Source organism: Peromyscus californicus, unplaced genomic scaffold (genome assembly GCF_007827085.1).
Source record: "Peromyscus californicus insignis strain IS unplaced genomic scaffold, ASM782708v3 Scaffold_24__1_contigs__length_46423439, whole genome shotgun sequence".
Taxonomy (NCBI): domain Eukaryota; kingdom Metazoa; phylum Chordata; class Mammalia; order Rodentia; family Cricetidae; genus Peromyscus; species Peromyscus californicus.
Window position 1 is genome coordinate 11,453,152 of NW_026294535.1, and position 12,949 is coordinate 11,466,100.

General features: G+C 44.4%; 1 protein-coding gene across 9 annotated transcripts in view; it reads right to left on the minus strand.

The window, feature by feature from the left end:
- The window catches only part of Cfap54 (cilia and flagella associated protein 54), a 323,915-nt gene that overhangs the window by 167,570 nt on the left and 143,396 nt on the right, over positions 1 to 12,949 (minus strand). For all 9 annotated transcript variants that reach the window (XR_008221626.1, XR_008221627.1, XR_008221628.1 and 6 more), the window contains 4 exons: positions 4,279 to 4,431; positions 2,518 to 2,712; positions 609 to 696; positions 90 to 299 (listed from right to left, as the gene is read on the minus strand). Coding sequence is in view for 6 of the 9 variants with exons in the window: in XM_052753120.1 (XP_052609080.1) it covers positions 90 to 299; positions 609 to 696; positions 2,518 to 2,712; positions 4,279 to 4,431 (646 nt within the window). In the remaining 3 variants the exon portion in view is untranslated. The remainder of the gene's footprint in view (positions 1 to 89; positions 300 to 608; positions 697 to 2,517; positions 2,713 to 4,278; positions 4,432 to 12,949) is intronic.

Below are 12,949 nucleotides of genomic sequence, written 5' to 3' on the forward strand. Positions count from 1 at the left end.
AGATGGGCATAACCATAAAGGCAGCGAAGGTGGGCATAACCATAGAGGAGGCAAAGGTGGGCGGTGGCCGGCACATGGCCCATACTCACTGTGCTATCTTAGCTGCAATCACTGCCCCTTGCACACACCCCCAAATGCCAAGCTTTGACAGAAACTCTTCACTGTAGTCTTTGAAATCAGGAGGTGAACAGCTGTTGGTGGCACTGCGGAGGGGGGTGCCAAACTCCTTCCAGGTGTGCAGCGCATCTGGCTTTCTGAATATGTCATCGAGAGCTTGACACCAACACTTAAAAGCAGCCCTGAGATGGAAACAGAGCCCTGAGTGGGGTGTCCTCTGAGGCCAGTAATGAAAGCAGTCCCCCCCCCCCGCCCACTTCCCCACCAAGAGGAAAAGCAAGCAGCCCGAGGATGTGGCCACTGCAAATATTAGAGGATAAAACCACAGTGTTTGTCCCCTGTAGAATCTGTCTCAGGTCATGTGACGAATAAAGCGATTCCATGCAATATTATTGTAGAACTAGCGTTTATGGAAGAAAATATTTTTCCTAATTAAAAAAGAAATCAAACAAACAAAAACTGTGTGTCTCTGCTAACTTCCAAAGCACTACCTTTTCTTCTCTGCGAAGATGAAGAGATTTCCGAGTGCATGCAACACCTGGACTTTAAGGCTCCTTTGGTTGCTGGCTTGGAGAACATCTGTATTTTTAATCAAGTCCAAGAACAAATGTCAGCGCTAAGAAAAATATTTCCTTTATATTTGCAAGAATATTTTCAACCGCATTATTTCTTAACTGTGTAGACGGCAGTGAGAAAAGCTTCAAGTTAATAGTGTTTTCAAATGTCACACGCTATATATACCCAGAGAGAGAGCAAACGAGTTTCTGTTTGAACACCGGAGAACGGGAGATTGAGTCTAATGCCCCAGAAACAAAGAGGCTCCATGGAGAATGCGCAGTGGAGCCATGCAGGCAGACCTGGTTAATGAGACTTAGGGAGGAGTTGGGGGAGGCTACAGCTATGAGAAGGAGGGGTGGTTGGAGTTTGACTTTCTAAAGAAAGTGAGTGCACTGGGACCCTCAAGAGGGAGGTAGTGCCTAAATTCTAGAGGTCCCAGAATGCCACTTGGAGAGGTGGCTATCACACACACAAGACAGGAAGGTCCAAGAGTTGGTTTTCAGCAGAGAGCTGACAAGATCCTAGCAGATCCGATTTTTCCTTTCACCTAGATGCAGGGTGGTGGGGAATATTTTTTATCATGCACTTTTTGGCTTTCTAATAAATGCATAGGTAATTAGGCTTGTCTAACCAGAAGAAACGAACTGACAAGGCAGGAATTTCTAAGGTAGGCAGCCCTCTCTCCTAGAGAGCATTTCTGAGACCTAAGGCAAGGTTCTGTGAGCTGTCACGAGGCAGCATCACCTGGAATGCTGCAGGTAACAAGCAGGGAGGCAGGATGCTCTGCAGAAACTTGCCCCACAGTGACCAAGAAAAGTAAGATCCCTGTTCATGAAGGCCAATATCTAACTTTGTTTTATAGGGTTTTTTTTTAAGGATATTTTTGTCGTATTTCTAATTGCCCTGAATTTTCCAGAAATATAACCATTGCAGTATTTGGTTTTGTTCAGAACTTGATTCACCAATACAGCACACCTGGGTCAATCTACACCCATCATCCTGGCGATTCCTCATCTGAGATGGTAGCAGCTGCCTGGTGTATTTTCTCATTTATATATTAAACCATAGAATCTAATTATAGAGCAATCTTGTATTCCTCCTTATTTTATCTTTACAGCTCTGTACTGAATATTCAGAAATCATGTATCCCAAACAACATATGAATTACAGATTTTATTTTAGGAAGTAAAGGGAGAGTTATATGATGTCTGTTGCAAAGGGGGCTGTCTCTGGGCACACAATATGGGTGAAGAACACACTATTGGATTTTTAGAAAAGCCACATCTAAGAGAAAGATGTGAAAAATGAGGTTATCTAAGGCAGAGCAGAAGTATTTGCCAATGTCACCATACTCCTGAGAGGCTCACAGTTCCACCAAGAGAACTGGGCAGAGGAGTGGCCTACAGTCTTACAGTGGTCACAGCCAGGTGAGGAACAGCAGGAGGCCAGAGGCATCATCTTCTATCTTTAGAATGCTCTATCATAGCCTAAAAGACTGTGATGAACAGACCATACATTCAAGTTCTTTCATTGTTCTTAAATTTTTTAAACTCACTTATTAGTGTTAGGGGGAGGGGATGGGGGTTGCAGGTGGGCACATCCCGTGGCACACACGTCAAGGTCAGAGGACAACTTTGTGGAGTTGGTTCTCTCCTTCCACCTTGACATGGGTCCTGAGGACTGAACTAAAGTCTCCACTCTTGCACACCAGGCACTTTTACTGGCTGAGCATCTCGTCTCTACAGCCCCCATCCTACTTTTAAAGGTAACCTTTCAGGACCAGAGGTCATCTCATGCTAACACTGAGGGCCACACTGAGAGTTCGTGACGGGTTAGCCTTACCGATGGTTTGGTAATGGGAAGAAATCACCAGCCCTAGCTGTGAGTAGGGAAGTTTGCTTTTCTCCACGGAGCTGAAAACTCGGAAGTTTTCCTGAGAAAGGTCAGGGGGTATCGGCATGTGCATCTCCTCTGTTCCCAGGCAGAAGTCCACCTTTCCTGAGGAGAACTGCGGGTTGTTTGCCCCTCCTTTGTCTCCTGAGAGTATGGGGGGAAAACGGGAAATGTTAAGTAGAGAAAGAGGGAAAAGACAAAAAGGTACAGGAATGCCAAGGGAGAGGAGAGGACAGGCGTTTATACACACATTGGCTTTCCCACAGTCAGAGGGATGCAGTTTTCTTAGCCCCGGCGTCCAGGATTTATACTGGAGTTAGCAGCTGTTCAAGTGGATGGGCTCTGTACTTCCATGTTTCAGGAAAAGCACTACTGAGGGGCAGCCAGCCAGACTAAGACACTACAGAAGGACAGGCAGACAGCCTAAGGCACTACAGAAGGACAGGCAGACAGCCTAAGACACTACAGAAGGACATACAGACAAGCTAAAGCTGAGCTAGTACTCTGCCTCTTTTGCAAGCTGGGGGGGGGGGGGGGAGTCAGAGGGCTTGAGTATGCCTTCTGAAAAACAGTTCCCCATAGTTAAGATTTTAGTTCACCTCTGGGACAGAAAGCTCTTGGAGAGAAGCAACACGTTTGTAGCTCTGACCTGAGACAGGAAGAAAGGAATGGAGAAAAATCTATCTTGTTAGGAGATCAGAGAACACACGGAAAAAATGGGCCAGGGAAGCAATGTGGAGGAGCCAAGGGAGAAGCTGTGATGGGGGGGGGGGGGGGGCGCTGCAGTCCACAACCTGAGGACTAGGGATGAACTACTGAGAATGTTCTGGTATCGGGTGAGCCTCGGGGTGAGCTGGGAGAACTGTTCTGAGGAGTTTCCCTTGATTTTGTAACTCATGTCCTCATGCACCAATAACGTATCTAGGAATTGGAAGGTGTAAATACGATAGGAAGAATGAATTTCGTATACTCCCCAAGAGCTCATCAATGAAGCGAGGCTGGCTGGCCAGTGAGCACCAGGGAACCACTGTCTCGACTGTGGTGTCGAGCGGGCTTTGTTTTACATGGCCTCGAGAGATGAAGCCCAGGTCTTGATACTTGGATGACAAGCACTTTACCACTGAACTATCCCCAGCATCTATACCTCGTCTTTACTCACCCCTCCTAACAGTCCTCCCTTGTTCCTTTCCCTGGCCCCCTTTCTCCCCTCCAAAGACTCCCTTCTACCTTCATGCCACACAAACCGTGTCGCTCTTTCTTCCTCCCTCTCCCAGTCCCTGTAAAAGAAATTTTAAGGATGCTTATTTTTTAAGTCTATCTATGTCTTTGAGACTGATAAGTGGTACCTGGTCAAAGGTTCTGCTTAACTTGGGATGAGTCAGTCATCTCTCAAAGGATGGTTATCGGAGCTCTACACCTGCAAGGAAAGCTCCGAGAACTCCGAGGCACAGAACCAAAACTTTAATAGACACCGTTTTGCTTTATGTCTCCCATATTCCAGGAAGCTGGCTAGTTGAGCAGAAAGTTTAAAGGCAGGTCGGGTGTCTTGGTTGGAGTAAAGTGTATGAGAGAGACAATGAAATCTGCTAGACAAGATGGGAAAGGCTGCCGGGGGAGAAGCATGTTGCCACGAGAAGATTGTGAGGCCAGAACATTCTGCAGGATGGTTCCCCATGTAAGTCCAGATCAAGGGACAGAATAGACCTTTACCTTGTGTCTGTGCAATAAGTAATGAAAGCAGCTTTCTGCTGTGTCGGACTGATCTGTTATGATACTTGGACTTTTCCAGGCTCTCTCGAAAGCATCTCAAAGTGTCTGTCACATCTACGGGCACACAGACAAGCTGTTTGGCCTGATTATGTTCTGAAACAGAGGAAAACATTAGGAATGAATTACGACACAATTCCACAAGTCCCAAGGCAGGTCTAGTTCAGAGACCTTCTTGGCTTGGACCAAAAGCTGCTGAACTCAAGGGCCCCAGTCTGTAGCAGGCATTTGACGCATAGATGAATTTTGTCTTTTAGCATATTTCAAAGCTCTATTTTTAGAGAAAAGTTTTAAATTTTTTTTATTCTTAAGAAATGCAAATAACTTTAGATCTTGCCAATTTTCCTTATGAAGACTCCTACTTTTTCATTTAAAAAAAAAATGAAATAACCTCCTCCTTTTCAACAGCCTCTTCAAAGCCCAGGTGCTTTGGGAAACAGACGAAAGGAGACAACAAAAAAATCTTGGAGACTGGCAGCTGATCTCAGAAGGGAAGAGAAAGGCGGGTCCTGAGAGAGGACAAGCAGCTGAGGCCATGTGTGGGGCTGGGTCAGGTGCTCTGGCATGTGCCAGGAAGGGGAGCCCACCGGAGAGTTGCTGCTAGGCCTCTGGGCAGTGAGGGTGGTCCAGGAATTGGACTGGGCTGCAGGTGAGCTGCCCACAGACCAGACAAGGCCTGGAGGAGAGTGGACTTGCAGGATTCCGCACTGGACAGCTAAAAGATTTACTTCTTCAATAAGCTGAACAAGTAGAATGTCCCAGTAAGAATTTAAGGTCTTGATAATGTAGCCACTTCCTAGTTAATAGAACACTAAGAGGTTAAAGGGTGTGGCCTCATCCATAAGAAGTGTCCCGTCTAGCTGATGAGATAAGGCTTTCCGGCACAAGAGAATTAAAGTCACATTTGCAGAGAGAATCTGATTAAATGACAAAATGAGAGAAATAAAGAAGACAGAAATAAAGAGGGGCAGAAAAGGGTGCACTGATATCTCTCCAGCCCTAATAAGTTACTGTGATTGATTGACTCCTAAAAACAGCCATGAGGGGTATAGACCATTATTACCCTTATCTTACAGATGAGGAAAATAAGCCATGAAGGGGTCTGCCAGATCAGCATCATAACCAGGAATTCGGGGCGGGGGTGTTCCTGAGAACACAGAGACATCTTGTGCCAACATTGAGACACACAGGCAGGAGAAATGGTGTGGAGCTCCAGACACCGTGAGCAGACTTGGCTATCCTGTTGAACAAAAGGGTCTGCTCCAGCCCTCAAGCTTGCATTAAAGGAGATGTCTTTATTTTCTCCAATGGAGAACCAGGGACATGCTTCCAGCAGGACTTGCACCTACAGATGAGTATCTTAGAAGGTTAGGTTCCAGCTGTGTTCATGCAGGAGTGCCCCAGAGAGAGGCAGTGGCTAGGAGACTGTTTCTCCTACAACATAAACACTGTGTGACTTCACTTGACTGAGGTTTGTGCAGTGGCTACCAGGGAGCTGCTGGAGGTAACGGGAATGGTCGGTGGCCTCCATGGTAAAAGAATCATCAAGGGAGGCACCTCCGTCTCCATCCTTTCAGAGCAGGTTACTTACTGCCCCTCCGAGGAAAATAAAGAATCAAAGCAAGTCAGGGAGATTTGGAAAATATCCATCCAGTCCCTCCACCAGTGCCCACCTGCTCACCGAGACCTTCGCTCTAGCAGTTCCCAACTGCCCCCTCCTTCTAAGTATCCATTTTTTCCTCTGTAGAATCATTCCCAACAGTGTATTTTGCTGTTATTTCTCCCATCTTTAAAAAAGAAGAAGATCTCTCTCTTGACTCATTTCCCTCAGGCTCTCGTCCTATTTGTCCATTCTACTTTATACCAAAATCCCCCCAAACGTTGTCTGCACTCCCTGTTTTCTATTCCTTCTTAAAGCAGATGTCTCTCCTCTCGGGAACGAAAGTCCCTCCCCGCCTAATTGATCACTCATTCTGGTTCTCTCAACCCAACCTCTTGACCTTGGCACCCCAGGCCTCAGTCCTTAGATGCCTTTCTTTGCTTCTTAACTTACACTTACCCCATAAAGATCATCCCTGGTCTTGTGTTTAAATATCAGCGTTCTGTTGGCTCCCAAATTTTTATCTCTGGCCCCAACCACCGCCCAAAACTCTCACTCATCTATCTAAAGCTACACATAGCTGAGTTTGACAACTCAATCCTAACATGTCCCCAGCTGACATGATCCCAGATGACTTCCTAACACACACACACACACACACACACACACACACACACACACACACACACACACACACACACCACATTCGTGCATGCATGCAGGCACATGCTTGTCTACTCCTTCCAATCTTTCCCATCTCAGTAGAGAATGGCTCCATCTTTATAGATGTTCAACCAAGAGGTAGAATTGTCTTTAACTCTGCTCCTTTCAGGTTCCAAATCAAATCCATAGCAAGTCATAGAGAATCGTCCTTCAAAAAATACATAAAGTCCACCATCTCTCAAGGACTCCTCTCCACTTCCACTATATCTGGGCCCTGCTACCTCCTTTTAAATTATCCTATTGTTTTAAAGGGAATTGGCTTCCCCTTCTACCCCATCCATGCCTATTATATGCTCCAACACCGCAGCAAGCTTTCTCAAATATAGTAGACCTTCCTTTGTGGGACCACCAGCTCCCCAATAGTAACATGGGGACTTAATATTAATTATGAAAGCTTAGCCTTTAGTTTAGGCTATTTCCCAGATAGCTCTTGTAACTTAATTAGCCTGCTTTTATTAATCGACATTTTGCCACGTGGCTTGGTTACCTCTCCTCCGTACCATATGTCTGACTTGCTCCACATCTTGCTGGCATGTCTTTCTTCTCTTCTTCCCAGAGTTCTCTCTTTCTCCCTGGAAGTCCCGCCTATTCTCTCCTGCCTAGCTATTGGCAATTCAGCTCTTTATTAAACCAATCACAGAGGCACATCTCCACACAGTGTAAACAAATATCCCACAACACAATAGTTTCTGGAAGATTCCTTTTAAAATGTAAATTCTCTTGCGTCGCTCCTTGCCACAAACCCTTCTTCTGCTCCCTCTATCACCTATAGAAAACACCAGAATTCTTAGAACAGCCTATCTGAACTTGTGGGAACCGGACCCTCAACTGCCGCCTGCTTCCTGCTCTTCTATCCTTCCCTGCCTTCTGCAGACATGCTGCCAGTTCTCAGGCCTAACACAATTGGCTCACTTTGGTCCCCAACATTCCTCTCTCAGAAATCCTGTGCCTTGCTTCTAAATTCCTTGAGGTTGTTGTGTAGCTGTTGGCTTCTCAGGGAGGCCTTCGTTTATCACCCTCCTTGAAATGGAAGCATTTCTCCTCCCACACCATCCCCGAGTTACTGTGGTCCTCTGACGTGTTGAGCCTTAACTTACTTAACGGGTGTCTCCACTCGGATGAAGTTCATTGAAGACAAAGTCTTTGTCCATTCAGTCCACTACTCCTCCCTAGATCCTGCTACCTGTTACATGATCCATGTCAAAGAATTCTGTTAACAAATTAATGACTGCGGGTCTTCAAAGTTGAATGGGGCTTGGGCATGTTTTATAAATAATCTCTTTTGTAGGCTAATGTCCATGATCCTGCCTCGGTGCCCCACTTCTGTATTCTCTTCAAAACACACCCTGTATTCCTCATACCCTACCCTGCACACCTCTCCCCTTATTTACAACACCATCAAGTTTGTAGACTGCTAGTGGTTTTTTTTTTCCTTGCAAGAATTCATTAGCTTCTAGTTTTACCACCTTCTGCTAAGAGACTGAGGTCAGAGAAAGAAGATAAACAAATGCCTCAGGAAAGTCTGGCTACCATAATAAAGTACCATAGACCACATGATGACCTATAAGCAAAAGAAACTTACCTTTCACAGATGTGAAGGCTGGGGGTCTCAGACCAAGGTGCCAACATGCTCAAGTTTTGGTGAGGGCCTCACTTCTGATTGCTGACAGCTACCTTCAAACAGCATCCCTTTCACATCACAAAAAGGGGCCTAGAGCGCTCTCCTGTGTTTACTTCGAAGAACACAATCCCACTCATGAGGATTCTACCCTTGCGACCTACTCACCTCTTAAAGGCCCCACTTCTAATATCACATTGGAACTAGAATTACAGCACATGAATTTTAAAGGGCCAGAAACATTTGGCCCATAACAAGCCAAGAGAAAGGAAGAAGGCTAAAAAAAATCCCACGTAATAGTGAGAGACATACCCATGAAATATCAACAAGACCTGAACAATTCCAACACCAATTAACATCCCAAATGGATGGACTCCATCCCTAGATGAGGAGTTACAGAAAATTAACAACAGTTTGAGATGCAGGGAGGAGGGAGTGAGTCTTCCCCAGGACTAATCACCCCCCAGCCCTAAGAACATATAATACAAACAAGCAACACTAAATTACTCAACAGGTTGTATTCATATATTTATTCTTTTATATCTGTATATGTATGTGTGAAGATAATAATTAAAGAAAAGAGGTAATAAACTTAAGATAGGGGGATAGAGAAGGGATTGAAGGGAGGGGAAATGATGTAACGCTTTAATTTTTAAAATAAATAAAATAATATGAGAGGGAGTTACTTTCTCCAGGCTTAGTTTTAAAAGATCCATTAAAATTTGTTGATAGCATTCACCTCAGAGAGTCATTGTTTTGGGAAGTATCTGTTGTAGGGTAGGCATTTGCTTTATGGAGACTCACATCACCACTGCCATGTACACGATTTTTTAAAACAGGCTTGTATCACATCACAACACTTTGCAACATGAGTCCCACAAGCTTACATCATCCAATGGCATTAGGCATCTTTGTTTACTCTTGGCATACCAATGAAACTGCCCAGCCACTCCCTTCTCATAATGTATCCCTGTTGTGAAGAGTCATATGGCTGTATATGGAGCACTTGTGCATACTGGGCATCACGTGAGGCACTGAAGAGATACAAGTGAACAGACTATGGAACTGACTGTCATACAACTGATATTCCAGGCTAAAACTTGAAAATGTATTAAAATAAATGGTCTGAATGAGACCACCCTGCTGCTCATGAGTCTTTATGGAACCTCTATTGATAGCTGACACCTCTTTTTATTTTCCTAAATGTTCTTTTATTTTTATTTCCTTTTTCTTTCTTTAGAGTTTTAGCACACCTTTTCCCTTGTGTGGTGGTGATGTAACTGTTTCTGTCTCTATGAGATACAACAAAGAAGAAAGGAAAATCATGAGTCCCAGGCTAACCCCAAGGATCTATATCACGGGGATTGCACTTCAAAATTTTCCATGGATCATTCCAGGAGGTATTTCAAAGTCAGTAACAGTATTTCAATAGTTTGACATCAATAAGGAGGAAGAGTCATGTAAGGGGTGGGCTGCTATGCATTTCACTGTACCCACATCTAAAGAAAATGCTAATCATACCCAAGTGTTGGGTCCACCAAGGAAGGAACCTAGAGAGAAAGATGAAGTCTGCTTTCCACACAGTTGATCACATCCACCCCAATGCCCAGAGACATTAAAAAAAAAAAAAAAACCTGTCAAAGCTGAAAATTTCAGCACACCTGAGAACAGACTAGCCCTATCTGAGAACTTAAATATCCAATCAGATCAAGACTCAAGATAGAGGTCCTGGACAGGATGCAAAAAATTTCAATAAAAGGTACATCTAAGGTTATCTCCCAGATAGAGCTTAATGATCAGACAAGCTACTCATCCATACAAGAACAACCTATAAAACAAGTTAGTCTCACTTCTTCAAATCCTGCTGAGATTATACCAAATTACATATGCATTGGTAAACAGTTGAAGGGAGAATAAGATTTTGTTAAATAATGAGAACACCAAATGTTTCTAGGCTCTGGGGCATCACAGTATCTGTTGTGAAGAATTTAAACACATTACCACCAAATGTTTTTATGACACAAGAAATTCTGAGGTCCTAAAGCAATCATCTGGTGTGGAACCTGTCACAAGTGGACTCTGCCTTATAAAAAAAATTACAAGCATTTCATAGAGACATACCCAAGGCCCAACATAGTTATAAACATGTTAATGGGCTGAGCTCAGGATACTGAGAAAATTTCATCATCTTAAACCCAAAAGCAGAGGCCAAAGATGTTTCTAGCTATACAGGTCCCAGATTCTTACAAAGAGGTTCAAGTCAGAAGCCAAGTTTATAATAACTCAATAGAAAACCTGTACGTGTGCTGGGTCACCTAGAATTACCATCCCACCATAATAATTCAGAATAGAGTATTTTCCTCATATGACCACTGAAAAATATCAACTGCTTTCCTGAGTGCTGTATATTTATAAATGACTGTAATCTAAAGTATACAGCGCCAAATGGGCTTGATAGCTCAGCAGAACAGTTGTGGATGGAATAATTATTCATATTATTCATATTATTCATATTATTATTATTATTATTATTATTATTATTATTATTATTATTATTCAGGCTAGGGCTTGAATTAAAAAATCCCTCTACTCAGTAGTAATGTTTAATTTCCTTATCTAAAATGTGAACATAGCCGGGCGGTGGTGGCGCACGCCTTTAATCCCAGCACTTGGGAGGCAGAGCCAGGCGGATCTCTGTGAGTTCGAGGCCAGCCTGGTCTCCAAAGCGAGTTCCAGGAAAGGCGCAAAGCTACACAGAGAAACCCTGTCTCGAAAAACCCAAAAAAAAAAAAAATGTGAACATAACAATATCTACCTCCCAAGACCATGAAAATTAAAGAATCTTACAGAGTTCCAGCTTGGTATTACCATTGTCATATAGTATTTTCAAATTTGTATTTCCTCAACAGAATATTCCTATTCTAATCACAGCTCAAGCAGCACATACTTCCAACACAGTTGTAAATCAAAGGGGCACTGTACACTGGCTTCACCTGCCTTCCCTATGACCCCTCACCCACTCATAGCTGCCTACATAAATATAGTTTCATAGGAGACAACCAAAGTGCTTTCCAGACTCACCACATCCATCACCAATTAGCATCTTCTGGCTTACAGGGCTACAATCTCCCCAGTATGCTGTTCTTCCCCCATTGACGGGAGTCATCGTTTTGATTACCACCATGCTTGGCACATTTTCTCATGGTTGTAGCTATTCTTTATAGAACGGAAAACATAATAGCAACTGTATTTGAGTAAGGATCCTAAGGCAAGGAGCATACTCCATCCCCCAAGGTCTGTAGACAAATCCAAGTAAAGAAAGGAAGACCACTCCTTGATGGGAGCAGTCATGTGTGACTACAAGGTGGTCCTCCAAGTGAGTATGGAATGTGAGGGATGAGCATCTCAGGAAACCACCCGAAGTCATAGTCACCACCAGCACCCTCTAGCCTCCACAATGCTCTGCAAATACTTCCTGTCTCTCCTACTCCCCTCTTTCAGACCGTCCACTCTTTTGTATTTCTCCTGAAACCTCCGGTCTTAGCAACCTTGGCTATGCTCTAAACCCTCATCACTGAAAAAGTCCCTCCTAGCCAACAAGAGTGCCTTCAACTTCCAGCATTATAAACCTTCCGGCATCAAGATTAATTTCTCATCCTTCCTTTCTACCTTAGCAGAAGGAGCACCCCCATGCTCCTCTCAGCACCCCAGTCTCTGCCTTCATTCTCCTCAAGGTCCTCGCTCTGTCCAAAGCCATTCTCTATGGTTGCTAGGCTCTCCTTCTCTGATGGCTCTTTCCACATGGACACACTTCTTCCAATAGAAAGCACACATAAAATGAGACGGAAGGCCAGAAGGTAGTAGAGCATTTGCTAAGCATGTGCAAGTCCTACCCTCAAGCCCCAGGCTTTCTGAAAGGCAATTCATTACCCACTGAATCCCTGCGGATGTGGCTCAGCACTGCTACCCCCACAACACAAATATTCCCACTGTCCTCCTCATCATTTCCAGTCACAAAGCCATCCACTCAGCGAACAGCTATATATTAAGCACTGCCAATGACATTCCAGTTATATCAGTGACCACGACAAGACTCCTGCCTTCACAGAGCTTGCATTGTATCAAGGGAGCCCGGCAACCAATAAACGCAACACAAATCCTAAAATATGTGCCGTGACTAATGGTATGAAGTGCTTCATGAGACTTTGCACAGTGCTGGGTAAAGGAACTGGGAGGAGCAGTTTCAGTCGGAATGGTCAGGACAAGCCTCCTTTAAGAAATGAGATGCAGTGAGCTGGCCTTTTGGAGCCCTCTACCTATGGTGGGACACCTCCTACAGCCTGGAGACAGGTGGAGACTCTTGGACCTGCCTCTACTGAATGTACCATGCTCTGCTGACTCCCCATGGGAGGCCTTACTTTCTTTTAGGAGGGCATGGGGGGGGGGGTTGGGAGGGGAGTCTTGAGGGGCAGGAGGAGGGAAGAAGAGGATCTGTGATTGCTATGTAAAATGAATAAAAAAATCTTAATAAAAAAAAGAAATGAGGGCTGGAGAGATGGCTCAGAGGTTAAGAGCAGTAACTGTTCTTCCAGAGGTCCTGAGTTCAATTCCCAGCAACCACATGGTGGCTCACAACCATCTATAATGACATCTGGTGCCCTCTTCTGGTGTGA